An 18,822-nucleotide genomic window follows, 5' to 3' on the forward strand; every position below is an offset into this window, starting at 1 on the left:
GTTGAATCAGATGAGAATACAGTAGATCTTCCAAGGTGAATTTTCAAAGTAGTTCTAGTAGTAAAAGCTGGTGGACCACCTTTCTTTAAACTCTGAGATGCAGTAAAGTTGGTAGCACTAGCATCTACAATTATCCTTGCGGAGAGTTTGGGCCAGATTTTACAATCTCACTAATTATCATCATAAACTGTCACCACAAGGAGGGTAATCTAACTTAATCTAATTTAAGGTAATCTATTGTACCCTACCCTGACAAGGAACATGTATTCAAAGTATGGAGCTATAAAAGGATAACACCATTAACAATAAAAAGTGAGTTCAGTTCGCAAAGAACATGAGGTACATGACAGAGGGTGCCAAGATGAGTCTTTTATGCCAAGCTAAGGATTTTAAACTTCAGATTTTTCTTTTTTAAGAAAAACTGTACTTATAGCAGTATGATGGCTTGATTAAAGATGGGAGGTTTTAGGGACAACAGTACAAGCAACAATAATTAACATGGAAAGGATGGAAAGCAGCCATCAGATTCAGGACATAATTCAGAGGAGATGGGACAAGATACAGTGATGAGCAGGATGGGAGAAAGGAGGAAAAAGTCAATGATTACACTGACAGGAAGTAAGAACTTAACCCAATGATGCCCTGGGTCTGAAAGTCTTAATCAAGGTTGTGTTCCATAGTGCCAATTAGCAAATAAAAGAAACCATTCAACTCCATTTCTGTACCAAATCTCTGAGTTTAAACTTAACTCATTTGATATTCTTTACCTTGATAACTGTACTCCTAATCATATCTTATTATATATGAAAAATTAGAGCACATGACCCAAATTTGGAATTATATCGGGTAAAAGTTATTAATAAGTTATTGTTTTTCTCTCAGTAGCATAGAAAAATAGGCCACGTTTTAAAGGCATGTTAACTAAGAGAGTATGATATATTCCACGCTGTGAAACATAGGTTGAATACACTTTATTTTCTTTTAAAGATTTTATTTATTTGACAGAGAGAGAGAGAGCACAAGCAGGAGGAGAGGGAGAAGCACGCTCCCCACTGAGCAGGGAGCCCGATTCTGGCCTCGATCCCAGGATCCTGGGATCCTGACCTGAGCCAAAGGCAGATGCTTAACCGACCGAGCTATCCAGGTGCCCCGGCTGAATACACTTTAAATTAAAACCTTTTATACAGATGGTAACAAGACTAACAAGAAGATAAAGAGCATGAGCAAAACAACCAAAGACATTTATAATGATGTGACAACTTGCAGAATGTAAGGATAATGTCTCTTTTAATTTGCTATACAGAGGTCCCACTTAGAATACCCTCTCCTGTCTGTAGAAATGCAATTACACCTTTCAGTGCTTGTTTAAACTTTGAAATTAAATACCAACATAATCTTCTGCTCAAAAATCACAAAGCCAACTTCAGAGAAAATTATCATACATTTGTTAATAAAATTAAACTGCATATAACTGGGTTGGCATTCTAAACTGTTAGATAATTTAGAAAAGGGAATTTATATTTGAACTGATTAATATGTTTCTCCAAACCAACCCAACAAACTTATTTTTTTTACCAAATAACCCTGAAGTAAACAGTTTAGTCAAAGAAGTCAGCATTCAAGACATGCCTCCAGGAAGGAAATATAACTGTAACATGATAAATAGCAAGTTTCTCCATAATCACAAGGGAGATGTTTAGAATTATACCTAGTTATATGTCCACTGCTTTCATCTTTCATGAGATAAGCCAAATCCCTAAGTCACTACCACCAGTATATTGAAAGTACTTAAAGTATTGTGAAAAGATGACCATGAATCTCTACTCTGTATGGAGAAAAGTATCAGGAGCCAGTGATTACCCAGTAATTGCTGATAAATGAATGTGAACTTAAGGGACTTCTTTTACATACACACACATACACACACACACACCCATTCCCATACTGTATAGACCTTCAGAATGAACATATTAGTTGGTTAATTAATTTCCTGGTCCATAAGTATATAAAGAAACTAAGTTCAAATCAGCCTAGAGTAATATACAATTATAAATAAAATCATGATCCACAGCACTAATCATCTTTCTAGTCTAATTATGCTTACTTATTGCTTTGTCTTCTTGACACTAGTAACAGTAGAAGACTTTGTGGAAGTTTTTCATGAAGGAAGAAATACTTCCTCCATGAAGCTGGTTAGAAACAGTTTGCTAGGAAATTATAACTGAATAACTTCTTTTTATAAGGACAAAATATTCCAGAAAAAGCCTTGGAATATTTATCTAATTTAAAAGCATATCTTTCCACAGAGAAATGTGAGACATAAAATCATTAGTGCATATGAGTTCTTTCCCTTTTAGGGGTTAGTTGAATACCAAATTTCTTAGATCTTTAAATTCAGACTAGAAAGGGAATGGAAAATATCTATTCATGCTCATTTGTAACAACGTCTTAGGATATTAGTTAATTCTGCTAAATGTCAGTAGAACATTTTATGCAGCAATGAGAAATTACACTATTCAGTAATATGTTTTTACAACCTCAGATGAACCTCAACCTTGTGTAACTGACTTCCTAAAAAGTTTGTGTAAATAACACTTTGGTAAATTGAATAATTTTACTTGCACGTAAGTTAGACATTCTCTAAAGCAAATAATTACCCCAAAATCCACTCTACAGTTAAAATTTTTTTACATTATAATGCAGCACAAATTAATATGTAATTTACATTCTCCTTACTTGGAGCTTAGTATAATCATGATCTTTATGAAAGACTGTAAAAACACTTAGAATTTTAATTGAAAAAGCCCATTGAATTTGGGGAATGATAACTTTAGTTTCTCTAAATTTAACAGCTTTAGAAGCTGATTCCACACAGCCTCAACAGGCCAAAATTCACTTAACAGAACTCTCACTGTAACTTAGAAACTCACTCTGTAGTAGTGTATTCTCCATCTTTCAAAATGTGGACTGTCCTGACATCATCCATCCTTGTCCTACCTATTTCTACCAGCAGGAGCACCCAGCTCCCATTTCATATGAAGGTTTAAATCAGTGCTTTTCCAACCTTACATACTACCACTGAATGATAGGCCCTAAATGAAGATAAAAGCCATCAGTTCCCCAAACATTTAGGGATTTTAGAAAATGGCAACACAAATGTAATCTATTAATTTTCATCTTTGCCAGATACCTATAAGACTGCATGTCATAAAAATGACTGTTCAGTGATTTGAACCCTTATATACCCAAAATAAATCTCTCGTAATTCCTATGTAAAGATTTATCAAGTGTTTGCTGCAGGACTTTCTAAGTACCAGCCACTATGCTCCACACTGGAACACTAAAAATGAAAAGGTGCTATTTGGTGAAGCACACACATCCACCAAAATTACTCTGAATACAGAATTACAGAAACATTAAGACAATGCTTGGAGGAAAAATCATAAATAAACTGTTAAAGTCTCTAGAATTGCTATATTAACTATGGGAATGATACAGTCTCATCAAAAATTCAGCTATCATAATCTATATTTACTTTCTTTTACATTTTGAAGCACATAATTCAAGAATGGAATAGTGATTTTAAATGACACAGCAAATATTAACAATAATTTATTTCATTACTTTTCCTATGCCTTCCTATTTTCTAAAACTCCTACATACAATTTTACATGGTTTATTATATGGTTATATTCAGGGATTATAAGAATTTCTTCAATGCTCCATAAACAACAACAACAAAAAAACTGACCCAGAACATACACTTCACCTAACATCTGTTTTACCATGAAATTAGGTGTAATACTTACTCCATTAAATGGGAATATCTGTATAAAGATGTTATTTTTGACCACTTGGCTTAGCATAAAGTAGAACAGGACAACTGTCTTAAAGATTAACTAATATAACCAAATACTAATACTAAAGACTTTAAAGCTAATAATTCTTTAAGATAAGAACTTTTATGAATAGATAAAAATGAAAACTGAATTCTGAGTATAGTAAAGACAAATAAGTCATTGTGCATTCAACCAAGGTATCAATTACTGGTAATACAACATATGAAAAGCTTATTTTCCATTCTCTTCTAGCTCAATAATAGCAGATATTTAGCCAAAACCAAGTTGTACTCATTTCAATAGTCTCACAAGCTATCAGTGTCCAGGTATCACCACACATCATTACTACATACTACTACATTTCTATACAAAAAGTCACATCCAGCAATAACGTTCAGAATACCGAGAGGGTATCTGGGTATATGTGTGCACAGAAAGTGTCAATGATGTAATCCTAGGCCAACTATAGCAGAATATTGTACATCCATGCAAGAATGTAAGTTAGACCTAGATATATTATAGAAAAGCCACAGAAGGAAGGTCTCCTAGGCTTCATCTAACAAAAGAAAACACATATAAAAAGAGTATTTGGTATTCAATAAATACCAAAAAGTTCAACTTAACTTAGAAAAGCAAGCAAAGGAACATAATTCATATGTGAAGCCCAAAGCTCAGAGAAAAGAGTGGGTTAAAATCTTGGCAGATTTTAAATGAACTGACTTCATTGCGAAATATGAATGTGAGCATATCAACTGTACCTAGAATATGTATTCTGTAAGGGTCAGAGTTCCTCAGATACAGTGGGGACTCAAAAAATATTTATTGTGTAAAAAAGGGAGGAATTCCATTAGTTTTACTCACCAACATATTGCCAGCAACTAGTACAGTAACTGAAACATTTCTTGAATGAATGAACAGTTATGAAAATTACATTAAAGCTACATTAAACTTTGGCCATATGTTAACCAAAAAGCCAAAGAGTAAGCAAATGTGACTGACTAGAGGTTTGGTTTGGTTTTGTTTTTTAATAATGGGTCACTCTGGCATGTAAAGGATTTTAAAATGTTTTTTAAGCCATCTAATCAAAATATTGCAGAATACTGTAGTTTTCAAAAAACCTTATTTCTGAGCACAGTCTAATTCCCCACTTCTAAGAAACTAATGAAACTGCATTTAGCAATGTTTGCTAACCTCTATTTAGTAAATGTTAGACACTTAAATAGTCTAACTTACGGCTGATTCTTTTCACAGCAAGATATCAGATTGCCTCCAACTATACTTTAGAAGAAAATGACATTGTCACAGAACCCTCAAAGATACTGTAAAAATATTTTGTTTACAGACTACCAGCTCATATATAAACAAATCTGTATTTCACTATGATCTTTTTGTACCTTCATGGAAAGATCCCTGCACAGGTATACATGAGACTAGCAAAGTTTTTTATGGCTAGACCTGATGTAACCCTGAGCAAGTGAGCCCTACCAGTTTTTATTATCTTCCAAGATCGAAATATTACTTCACTGATTCAACTTATAAACTGATGTATTTAACTAGAAAAGTTAATATAATTACAGAATAAATATCATGAAAAACTCAATCCATCACACAGACTCTATACAACACTTTCAATATCATAACAATAAAAATATCATTTCTAATGTTACTTATGAAATGGCTCATGTTCCACACTGACTATTAAAGAGAGCTTACAATAAGCACAAATGACACTGAAAAAAAAAAAACACAAAACCCCAAATCACCATGGAAGATATTATTAAAATGGAGCTCAGAATATCTTTTCTGGATCACATCAGCAAACCCAGAGAAAGTGAAAGAGTTCAGGCAGTTATAAGTTGAGAAGATAGTGCACCTTGTTGTTTTGCCATGAGAGTGATATGTAAAAAGGTACTATTTTTTTTAAAAGATTTTATTTATTTATTTGAGAGAGAATGAGAGACAGAGAGCACGAGAGGGAAGAGGGTCAGAGGGAGAAGCAGACCCCCCGCCGAGCAGGGAGTCCGATGCGGGACTGGATCCCGGGACTCCAGGATCATGACCTGAGCCGAAGGCAGTTGCCCAACCAACTGAGCCACCCAGGCGCCCCTAAAAAGGTACTATTTTGAATGCTGCTAAAATATCAAAGGATGGCAAGAGTAAAGAATCAAGTTAGGGATGAATGGAGCCTTATGATGCTTTATTAGACATGTAAAGTTTAAACTGTCAAATAAGAAAATACAAAAGACCTTATTCTATCCAGATTTTGAGAATTCATACGAAAGGCAGTTTTAAAAAAATGAAATCTAAATTCTGCTTTAACAAAGTGGTAGATCCTTTTAGGACCAAAAGGAAGGCTTATTAATGGCATAATAAGGTTTTGAAATGCTACGACATTCTTATATGCATACCTGAGGCCTGAATCATTGGGAATACTTGCAACTATTTTAAGTTCTGTGGACCCTAGAGTCTAGTCCCATTTAGCTTTCTCTTCACCGACCCTCTAATGCTATTTTTGGCCTTTCTCTGACTTAACTGTATAAGCAATGGGATAACCCATTATGCTTGCTTTCCTGTCCCATAATGAACTGGGTTCCAAAAGCAACTCTCAGTTAACTTGAAGTCGAGACTTAAGAGTTATATGGGCCCTCTGGGCCTTATGTGCATGCTGCCTGACCTTGGGCAATTACTTAACTTGTAGGATGTCATTTGCACAGAGAAGTTATAAAAGTACTTTACACTAGGTTTCAGTGAAGACTAGTGGCTGACATAAAAGCTCAATAAATGATCATTTTACTAAGAATTATCTAGTCTATACAACAGTAATCAAAACAATATGGTACTGGTACAAAAAACAGACACATAGACCAATGGAACAGAACAGAGAGCCCACAAATAAACTCAAAGATATATGGTCAACTAATCTTTGACAAGGGTGCCAAGAACACACAATGGCACACAAAAGGACAATCTCTTCAATAAATGGTGTTGGAAAAATTGGATATCCACATGTCAAAGAATGAAATCAGACCATCTTCTTATTACCAAATACAAAATTAACTCAAAATGGATTAAAGCCTTAAAAATAAGACCCAAAGCTGTAAAACTCCTAGGAGAAAATAGAGGGAAAAATCTCCTTGACATCAGTCTTGGCAATGACATTTTGGATATACACCAAAAGTAAAGCAACAAAAGCAAAAATAAGTAAGTGGGACTACATCAAACTAAAAAGCTCCTGCACAGTAAAGGAAAAAAAATCAATAAAATGAAAAGGCAAGCTATGGAATGGGAGAAAATATCTGTAAACCATACATTTGATAAGGAGTTAATACCTAAAATATATAAGGAACTCTTACAAATCAACAGCAAAAAACAAAACAAAACAAAAAAACAACCCAATTAAAAAATGGGCAAAAGAGTTGAATGGACATTTTTCAAAGAAGACATATAATGGCCAACAGGTATGTGAAAAGGTGCTCAACACCACTAATCATCAGGGAAATGCAAATTAAAATCACAATGAGATACCAGCTCACACCTGCTAGAATGGCTATTATCAAAAGGTAAGAGATAAAAAGTATTGGCAAGGATGTGGAGAAAAGGTAACACTTGTATGCCATTGGTGGGAACGTAAATTGGTGGGAACAGAAAACAGTATATCTATGTAGAAAACCCAAAAGACTCCCCCCCCCAAAAAAAAAATGGAAGAACTAATACATGAATTCAGCAAAGTGGCAGGATATAAAATCAATGTACAGAAATCTGTTGCATTTCCATATACCAATAATGAAGCAGCAGAAAGAGATATCAAGGAATCAATCCCATTTACAATTGCACCAAAAACCGTAGGATTCCTAGGAATAAACCTAACTAAACAGGTGAAAGATCTGTATGCTGAAAACTACAGAACACTTACAAAAGAAATTGAAAAAGACACAAAGAAATGGAAAACCATTCCATGCTCATGGATTGGAAGAACAAACATTGTTAAGAGGTCTATACTACTCAAAGCAATCTACACATTCGACGCAACCTCTGTGATTCAGCTATAGCAACTTCTTACTAGACATGTCACCGGAAGCAAGAGAAACAAAAGCAAAAATGAACTATTGGGACTTCATCAAGATAAAAAGCTTCTGCAATAAAACTAAAAGGTAACTGATGGAATGGGAGAAGATATTTGCAAATGATATTTCTGATAAAGGGCTAGTATCCTATCAAACTCAACACTCAAAAAATAATCCAGTTAAAAAATGGGCAGAAGGCATGAACAGAGACATTTATCCAAAGGTGACATACAGATGCTAACAGACACATGAAAAAACGCTCAACATCACTCATCATCAGGGAAATACAAATCAAAACCACAATGAGATACCACCTCACACCTGTCAGAATGGCTAAAATTAACAACTCAGGAAACAACAGATGTTGGCAAGGATGTGGAGAAAGGAGAACCCTCTTATACTGTTGGTGGCAATGCAAATTGGTGCAGCCACTCTGCAAAACAGTATGGAGGTTCCTCCAAAAGTTAAAAGTAGAACTATCTGAACTACCGTATGATCCAGAAATTGCACTCCTAGGTATTTATACAAAGGATACAAACATACTGATTCAAAGGGGCACATGCACCTCAGTGTTTATAACAGCACTATCAACGACAGCCAAAGTATGGAAAGAGCCCAAATGTCCATTGGCTGATGAATGGATAAAGATGTGGGGGGTGTGTGTGTGTGTGTGTCTAATGGAATGGAATATTACTCAGCCATCAAAAAGAATGAAATCTTGCCATCTGCAATGACATGGATAGAACTACAGGGTATTATGCTAAGCAAAATAAGTCAGTCAGAGAAAGACAAATACCATGTGATTTCACTCATCTTGGAATTTAAGAAACAAAACAGATGAACATAGAGGGAGGGAAGGAAAAATAAGATAAAAACAGAGAGGGAGGCAAACTATAACAGACTCTTATTAAAGATAGAGAACTGAGGTTTGCTGGAGGGGAGGGGAGTGGGGGATGTATTAAAGGGTGATGGGTATTAAGAAGGGCACTTGTGATGAGCACTGGGTGTTATATGTAAGTGATGAATTACTAGATTCTATTTCTGAAAACTAATACTACTCTACATGTTAACTAATTTGAATTTAAATAAAATCTTGGAGGGAAAAGAAGAACAGTATAGAGGTTCCTCAGAACACTAAAATTAGAACTATCATATGATCCAGCAATCCTTCTTCTGGGTATATACATCCAAAGGAAATGAAATCAGTATCTTTTTTTTTTTTTTTAAGATTTTATTTATTTATTTGAGAGAGAGGATGAGAGGAGAGAGAGAGAGCACATGAGAGGGGGGAGGGTCAGAGGGAGAAGCAGACTCCCCGCTGAGCAGGGAGCCCGATGCGGGACTCGATCCCGGGACTCCAGGATCATGACCTGAGCCGAAGGCAGTCGCTCAACCAACTGAGCCACCCAGGCGCCCTGAAATCAGTATCTTAAAGAGATATCTGCCCTCCCACATTCATTGCATTATTCACAATAGCCAAGATACAGAAATAACATGAATGTCCATTGATGGAGGAATGGATAAAGAAAATGTCACACATGCGCGCACGCATATTATACAGCCTTAAAAAAAAAAAAAGAAGGAAATCCTGCCACTGGCAACACAGATGAACCTGGAGAACATTGTACTAAATAAAATAAGCCAGACACGGAAAAACAAATACTGTATGATCTCACTTACAACTGGAATGTAAAAAAAGTCAAATTTATAGAAGCAGAAAGTACAGTGGTGGTTTCCAGGGTCTTGCAGGTGAGAGAAATGGGAAGATACAGGTCAAGGGTACAAACTTTCAATTATAAGATGACCAAGTTCTGGGTAAATAATGATGAATACTACACAGCACAGTGACTCTAGTTAATAATACTGTATTGTATACTTGAAATTTGTCAAGAGTAGATCTTAAGTGTTCTCATCATACACCAAAACAAACAGTAACTATGTGAGGTGATGGATGTGTTAATTAGCTTGACTGTGATAATCATTTCATGGTGTATACATAGATAAAACCATCATACTGTACACTTTAAATATATACAATTTTTATTTCTCTGTCATACCTCAATAAAGCTAGGGGGGAATACTTACAAAAAATTATCTAGTTTAATAACCTTACTTTTCCTTTCAGAATTTTTTCTCTAACCAAAATCTTAAAAATCCCACCTCTCACTTCATTTTTAAAAAATTTTATTTATTTATTAATGAGAGACAGAGAGAGAGAGAGAGAGAGAGGCAGAGGCAGAGGGAGAAGCAGGCTCCCTGCTGAGCAGAGAGCCCAATGCGGGGCTCCATCCCAGGACCCTGGGATAATGACCTGAGCCGAAGGAAGACACTTAACCTACTAAGCCACCCAGGTGCCCCCCCACCTCTCACTTTAAAGATAGAGAAAATAAGATGTCAAGAGTTGGTGACTTGCTGTAAGTCAAATGTTAAAACTGAAAATAGAACCCAAGTCTCTTAACTCCAAATTTAATATTTTTCCAGTATACCTTTTTGTTTCTAAGACTCTTATAGTACCATTTAGGAAATAACCTGGACTTTAATGTGACTATTCTGGAGAAAAGAGCTAGGTTATTCTATTAAGGAATAACGTAGTCACACATTGCTTCATTCCACTTTCATCAGAAAAAAGACAATCTTGGGGCACCTGGGTGGCTCAGTCGGGTTAAGCATCCAACTCCTGATTTCATCTCAGGGTCATGAGACTGAGCCCTGTATCGGACTCCATACCGGGCATGGAACCTGCTTAAGATTCTCTCTCTCCATCTCTAAAAAAAAAAAAAAAAAGACAATCCCAAAAGCAAATTTATAGAATCAGTTATAGGGCAACTCTAGTTGTCAGTCAATGCCCATTCAATCTTATATTCAATACGATCTATAATAATTATTTTGTTAGGTAAGTATTAATAAAGCTAAACAAGCCACAAAGAGTTCACTTACGTTTTGTTTGTTCTGCTTAAAAAAACAAGTGCATGATACCTTTAGAAAGTTTATTTCTTAGTAATGTAAAAGTTAAAATTAGCTATATGGACTATTCACAAAAGTTCTCCCTGTGGTTATACTGGCTAAATAAGGAGTTATTACTGTCAGTAGGTGGTAGGTATTTGATCTTTAGTAACACTAGGCAGCAAGTTGTAGCAGTTTATGAAACATTCAGATGTTTAGTAGATTTAATTTTAATGACTTGTTAAGACAATTTTGGACACTGATTTTGCCACACAATAGTGGGTTTCACCAGTTTCTTCCATTCATCCTTATTTTTGGTGAGCCATCATTAAGGTACACCATGGTGGCACTTCATTAAGCTACAAACATTCACAGTTCAAACCCACAAATTGCAGTGATAACTTCTTAGCTCTTGGGAGGGCTGAATTAACCTAGCACCAGTTGCTGAGACAATCACTTGAGACCAGTCTCTGCTTAGTGATTCCTGAAGCATTCATTAGTTTACCACCATGTGTAACTAACTTCTAACATTCGTGGAGAAAAGTACTTCTCACTATGATTCAAGGACAGCACAAATTCTAGATGGGAAGAGGGCCAGAAACAGTCAAGTTCATATCCCTGAGTCCTCAGGAAGAAGGATTTCTCACTTTCTTGCCCTCTCTCACACACACTTATACTTTTAAGAACAAATGGAGAAATACAACCAATCCATATATATTCTATTCCGGTTACATTCACCATCCCGTGTCTTACATGTTAAGACATTCTGAAAATGTCAAGGCACATCCTAGCAAAGTGTAATAGTGCTGTGAAAACAGAAAACCTATTCTTTAGTAATTCTTCTAGCTCAGAAATCACAGCTGGTCACCAATATCAGTCTTTTTGAGTTAGGAGCAATGGGATAGTCTTGTGGAATAAACGCTAGATCTGGAATCAGAAGATTTGCACTTCAAATGCACTTCCTTGATAAATGAACATATACATTGCCTAGTATATAAAAAAGCACTAAAATGCTTTCTTCCTTTCTACCTACAACTAGAGACACAACATAATATAGGGGAAGTTACTCAGGTATTCATGAACTTGCCTCCTCCTGTTATTTGCCTCAATAACATTCCTTTGAAGTAAACAACACTGCTTAAAGGTATCTGCCATGTTTGTCCCTAAACCAAAATACTGGAGAAGTATTTTTCTCTACAATTGTTCATAATGTAAGGAAAACCCTTATTTTCTTTCTTTCTAATCTGTTTTGCAGAATAAGCACAAATCTTATTCTTTCAGAATCAGCCGGATGATGGGTGGACTCATGGTCAGTTTAAGGGGTCCAGATAAAGGGTGGAGGGAATTTCTGGCTCTTCCATCAGTTCCTCAGGCTCCCCATTATTAATAGGTGAGTAGTGTTATCTCTTTCCTCCACTTTTGGCAAACTCAATTAAAAGACTATCAGTCTCAAAATCAACCTCTTGTTAAAATACAAGTATAAAAGGACAGAAACAGCACCACTGATTCGGTTTCCTTATCATTTAATAACAAAATTATATATTGAAGACAAAATACAACAGCTCCAGGCACAGGTGCTGTGGAAAAGCCTGTCTTGGTGGCTGTGTCCAGCAATTTTAAGCACTGGAGAAAAGACTGAACTAAAATTAAGACTATCATGGCTGTCAGTATATACTCTTTGGCAGACTATTAGCAACATGTGAAAGTTTTGATAAACCAGGTGTCTAGAAATTTGTTTAAATTTCAGACTTAAGAAAAACCTTCTCCTATTAGCCATTTATTGAACACTACCATTTATTTCCATTGTTATTCATTGCCATGGAGCCCAATTATTTGTTTTCTTATTCACATTTAGTCTGCATTATCACAAATAAAATAAAGACCACAAGGATGTCATTACTCTTCAGCATTTCCCAATGCATAATTCCTAATTTGCATTAAATCCTCGAAGAAATGTACACTGCAGTGAATGACATGTCCTTCTGTAATAAGTACTGTAAATAATGAAATAATCTTTAGCTCAATATACACACACAAAACTACACATACAGTTAAATTGACCAAGGTGCTTTTATATATCTTAGGTGTACGATATTCAATATGCTTAGCATACATTATTTGAGAGGAATATAATCTTTGAACATAAGACAGTAGTTTAAGAAGAAATAACTCCTATAATTTCACTTATCTATTTAAGTGAACTAGAAATCTTATGCACCATAACTGATGGGAAAAGCTAAATAATCAATGCTGCTGATACTTAGTGTAGTTCTCAAAGACCTAAAACCTTTCTCAAAAACCAGTATTTGAAACCTGTCATTTTAGAAACAAAACAAAACAAAACAAAAAACCCTACAACTCTTAACTGTTTTTACTTAAGTACAGGAAAGCTTTGAAATAATTTCCTCTAAGCACTCAAAGAAAATTAATTTTAAAAGAGGGGGCCATGAGAAGGACTTTAATTTCTAAGAATACCCTGAGAGGTAACTTTGTATGAAGAGAATGTCTGAGTATCTCTAAAAACTGAGGGGAGAAAAAAGTAATTAAAAATGTTGCATTCCACAAACTGAGCATAGCATAAAAATGACTCAAAAGGGGAAATTTAATGAAAAGATTAAAAAACTGAAAGCAAATTAATTGATTAAAACACAAAGACATACACGTACACATTGCATGAAGTCATTCAACATTACATGCTGGCTGGCTTTGTATTTTCTTTTAAAATACAATCATAACTTCTTAATGCATAAAACAATAAAGCTCTCAATAATAATCATGAAAAATTCTAATCAAATTTCACTCTAGAGTTAGTCAGTATTCTGCTAGCATATTAGGCCTATATAAATGTTATGTTAAACCAGGAATCAACATATGCTATTTTCCATAACAGGAGCCATATAAATTACAAGCTCTTCCATGTTTTTTTAACTAGATTTGGTACACTTAAGAATCAGCAGTATTCTCCATCCAGAGTACTCTAATGCAACTGATTTTATATCTTTTAGAATTTATAATTCATCCTAATGCTCAATCCTTTAAAAAAAAAAAAAACCACAATAGGATCTGCTACTTACTATCTTATCTTGCACAGTAAAATTGTTGAGCATTTGCTAGGTTTCTAAATCCATAGGTTTTGCTGAGGTTTCAGAAAAAAGCAACTTTATTTTCTTTTGGTTATTACATATGATTTTAGCTTACAGATGATTAATTTTTAACACTAACATCCTGCTATATTCTCATTTGAGTTGTCCTATTTATTTCAAAGGTAGACTTTATGTATTACCATTACAAAAAAATAACTATTTGCATAATACTTTATGATTTTACATCTATTACAAACACATCACAGGGAGCCTGAGGATGCATTCAGCAGCTTGTCATTCACCACTTCAAGACCCTTCAGAACCAAACAAGGGGGAGGGTGACATTTTGCTAATGGCAGAAGTAAAGAAATGAATATAAATAACAAACCTTGAAGTTTTAAAAAATACAAACAAAAATATGATCCACATGCATAAACAAGATAGTTCTAATTTGTAAAAGTCCAGGTAAAGATGTATGTGTCTTCTGTTATGATACCCTTTTAAATTATCTAAAACTGTGCTACAAAAATAAAGAAAATTGCCATCTTGTTGAATTTTATAAACTAATATATTAAAATTTGATTGTACCTCTTTACAGAATTCAGCTTTTCCTCAGCTTTGTGAAATCTGAGTATCCTTTCTTTATTACTACTGATTTAACCCTATAAATATGCATAGTAAGAATGTTTAAGAGGGAAATAATAATGATCCAACATGTTTAGAAATCATGTTGTTCCATAATTTCTTCTTGGTAAAACAATTACAAAGAAAAGAGTTTAAAGCTTCTGGATTTTCTTCCATAACCACCAGTCCAGATAAAAAAAAAAAATACTGAATGCTCAATTATGACATCTCCAGTCTAAATGCTCATAGCACTTGAAGCTTTTTGTAAACAATATGCCTCTATACTACATACATATCCCTTGAACCACCATCTACTTAATTTAACATTTTTAAAGGTAGTTTCAAATGCAGTGTAACACCATCTTACACACACACACACACACAGAGGAGTGTGCAGAAAAGGAAGGAGGTGGAGAGCAAGAAATGGAGCACGTTGTTGTTTTTCATTCATGCAGTATAGTGATGTCAGTGTCTGCAGCAGCAGCGGCCGCGGCGGCAGGAGCCTTGACCTGTGGAGGCTAAAATCCACTGAAGTCAGAACCTCACAGAATTCAAAAGAAACTGAGTAGATAATGTTTGAAAAAATGTTCAAATGTTCATAGAATGGATTTTAAATGGCTAAACAGAACAGATTAGTTGCACAGTTTTAATATGGGTAGAGAGGAGCAAGGCGGGATGTGGAGAAGTAACATAAAGGTAATATAATCAGGGAACTGGGGGCTCAAGAGCCTGCATTCAAAATCCCTTAAATGTAAGAAACTGACAAAACCACCTGGTGTTAAAGACAGCAGAAAAGCCTCTTCTATTCCCAATACAAGCTCTGTAGTGATGCAAATCTGTCTGCTGCACAACCAGACTCAGGGAAGTGTTTTCATCCTGATTACATTAAAATTGCATTAAACTCAGATATGCCACACTACAACAAGGGGGATAGTTTAAGCCTGATCACAAATTTCATTAAAACTACTTTATGATGGACCATGTAATTCTTAAGCAATTAAGGCTTTTGAAGGATGCAGAAAAACAAGTTGTACTATGACGTGTTGTAAGATGTTAGTGTTTATCAACAAAAGGGGAGCAGGCACTAGATGGCCATTATACTGTTGCAGCAAATACTCTTACTTTGCCCACAAAACCCTCTGTACACAGTCTGAAATGCTTATTCTATGGCTGTTACATTAGTCCCTAAAAGAAAATCCCAAAACTCAATCTATGCACTGTTGAAGTTAAATCACTCAAAAATTTCTCTAACTGCTGCCTTCTATTTGTTCTTTTACCTCTCATTTCATATAGCTCCAGAAAATGTGCAAGGGAGCTGCATATGGCATTAATCTGTTAGAAAATGGTGGCCTTTTCTATAAAATACAGCCAAAGATGTGTGTTCAGTTGTGGTCATTATTAGGGCGATCACGTTGTTTTCATTCATTCATTCAGGATTTGCTGGAGGATGTCAGTTTCTGCAGCAGCTGGCTTGACCTGGGGGAGGAGTGGGGGAGCAAATTCCTCCTGGTGCATACAGATTACAGGAGGTATTTCTTGGTGCTCATGTACACATACCACTGCACTACATCCTACTCTGCCACACCATCAAGTGGTCTGAAAACAAGTGCCTTAGCAACATGCTAATTACCAGCCAGAAATATTAAAAAAAACACCACCACCAAAACTGCAATCCATCATAACATAACCACTTTCTCCAAGTCTAGGTCTTTCATTAAAAAGCTCCATTAAAAAAAAAAAAAAAATTTCCACATACCACATCAACGTACAGAGCTCCACAGTGTTTCCCTTCCAAGCAGAGAGTTTTCCACTCGGTATGATCAGTTGTCTCCACAATGCTGCTGCAGCAGCAGCATCTGTAGCTCTAGCCTGGTATCTAATTATATTAGCTACACCACTCTCCCTTATGAGCTTTAAGTCCCTGTTTTGGCTAATCTTCCTTTTCTCCCCCAGGACCCAACTAGATCATGCACTGTGTCCCCAGACATAAACAAAACCAAACCAAAACACAAAACATTAAGGGAAGCCGACAGCATCCACTAGCTCACCATTACCTTTGACACCTAACAAAAAAGAAACTTGAGATCCTTTAACAGCTCAACTGAACTGTTAAGTGTACTTAAAAATGGAAGGAAAAAGTGAGCACACTCCACAAATAGGTCTTCAGAAATTTACCATGAAAATCTTGAGTTGGGCATAGACGATTTTCAGCGAAGTACTGCTGATGCATATGACTATATAAAGTAGAAAAAAAGAGACCAAAAAAAAAACCCCACCAAAACACTATACACTTCAATTGCATATCCAAAACTGTCTCTTCTACACATCCAACAGATATCCTCATAACTAATGCCATCACCCTTCCAAAAAAGAAGAAATATATATATCCCAGTAGTCACAGACACGTTAGGAACTTTGTAGGAAAGCACAAAGAGGCTGTGGATTACAACCACCACCTTATCGGCTGCCAGAGTTTGGTGCGTGTATTTTTAAGTGTTTCGCCCAGCTCCTCCTTCCCCTGCTACCAACAGCAAACACATGAGTGAGCTAATCAGCTCACAAACTGAAAAACCTTTCGATGCAGGCGAGTGATGGAAGATAAAATCTGAGGGGCGGCATGTGGGTCAAATAAAAGTTGCTTTTCAGTTCGCTCCTCCAAGCCCCGCAACGACCGCAGGGAGGTGAGATTCCCAAAGCCACTTTCACACCTTCGATAATGCACTAGCAAAGAGAAGCCCGGAGAGGCTGAAGTTTCCACGGAGGGAACCGTCGGGGAAGACGCAGCCCGGGAGGACGGAAGGGTTGGGCTCGCTACCTCTGCACACGGGCGAGCCGGGGCTCCGTCTCTCAGGTGAGTTGCTCCTCCGGTGGTTCTCGGGGGACCGTCTCGGGCGGCCCTTGGCCCGCGGCGCCTGCTCGGTCGGGGCCGCGGCTGCGGCCGGCGGCAGCGTCGGGCTGGGCGGGCTGGGGCCGCGGGCCGCACCGGGCCCCGGGAGGTTGCCCAGCGAGGCGGCGGCGGCGGCGGCGGCGGCGGGTGGGCGCGTGGGACTGTGCTGGCTGCCCCGCAGGAGCTGGTAGGGCACCGTGGCGCGGATGGGCTGCAGCAGCCGGCCGGCTCCCGCAGCCGGGGCGCAACCCACGCCGCCGCCCGCACCGTTCCCGTTGCCGGCGGAGGGGGCGGCGGGCGGGGAGCCCGCGGCGCTGCGCCGCATCCTCTGCGGCGGGGGATGAGGGGTCTGAGAGGAACTGGAGGAGGAGGCAGTGGACATGGTGGCTCCGAGGGCCCGGGACGACGCCGGCCGACACGGAGGCGCAGAGCGGGAGGCGCGCGAGCGTGTGGGAGCCGGCGCGATAGTGCGTGCGAGTGTGTAAGGGGGAGGGGCGGGGGTATCGGGGAGGAGGAGGAGTCTCTCGGCTCCCCCTTCCCAACGCGCACCCCCGCCGCCTCGGCGAGGGGGGGAGGGGAAGGCTGCGAAAACAAACGCCCAACGGCCCCAACCGGCGGGCCGTGCTCGGTGTGGCGGTCACGGCCGGGGCCGCGAGGAGCCCGGAGCCGCCGCCGCCCCGGGCATCGCGCTGACAGGGGAGAGGGGCAACAGTCCGGATCACGCAGCCTCGGGGGCCGCTCGCTGCCTCGCAGGGCTGCACGCGCGGGATCGCCCAGCAACTGCACGCAGGCCCGGACCCCTGCTTCTGGGGATCGGGACAGGAGGAAAGGGCCTCGAGGTGTCTCGCTCTCCGCGGATCCCGCGCCACCGCAAACACCGCCGCCGTCGCCTCCGCCTGCTCCTCACTCCAAATGGCAACTGATTTCCCCACCCGCACCCCGCCCCCGGCACCGCCTCCCGGCCCTCGGACCCGGCAGCTGCCGCAACGAGCATTCCCATTGGCTCCGCCGCTCTCCACCAGAACTCGAGTGATTGGTTGGGGAGTAGGAGTGAGAGGAGCACTTACCAATGAGAGTGGTGCGTGCTACTTTGGAGGCGGGGCGTGAGGAAGTAGAAGAGTGAGGAGGGGGCTGGTTGTGGACGCAGGGAGAGGCGTGAGAGTTGACAGCCTTTGAGGTGAGAGCGAGAGTTTGATTGGGCTGCCGTAGGAAAGTGGGTCCGTGCGTGTCCTGCGTGTGCCCCGACACCCAAAGACACACGCACACCCCGGTAAGCCAGTTGCGAGGGCTCCACCCTCCTGCGCCGATTGTACAACTTGAGATATACGACACTTAAGGCTAACTTTACTTTGCAAGTACACCTGTTCTGTTGGGACGTTTTA

The 18,822-nt window shown here is 38.5% G+C and overlaps 1 protein-coding gene across 3 annotated transcripts in view; it reads right to left on the reverse strand.

The window, feature by feature from the left end:
- The window catches only part of GLCCI1 (glucocorticoid induced 1), a 107,408-nt gene extending 89,050 nt beyond the window's left edge, over window positions 1–18,358 (reverse strand). For 2 of the 3 annotated variants that reach the window (XM_081800487.1, XM_081800486.1), the window contains exon 1: window positions 17,369–18,358. In XM_081800487.1, coding sequence (XP_081656613.1) covers window positions 17,369–17,822 — 454 coding nt within the window. In that variant the 5' untranslated portion in view covers window positions 17,823–18,358. Of the gene's footprint in view, window positions 1–16,728; window positions 17,256–17,368 lie in introns of those variants that run through there. The other variant, XM_081800488.1, reaches the window with a different exon arrangement.
- Between the last annotated feature and the right edge of the window lie 464 nt (window positions 18,359–18,822).

The sequence above is a fragment of the Leptonychotes weddellii genome, chromosome 12 (genome assembly GCF_054177405.1).
Source record: "Leptonychotes weddellii isolate Sample4059 chromosome 12, ASM5417740v2, whole genome shotgun sequence".
Classification (NCBI taxonomy): Eukaryota; Metazoa; Chordata; class Mammalia; order Carnivora; family Phocidae; genus Leptonychotes; species Leptonychotes weddellii.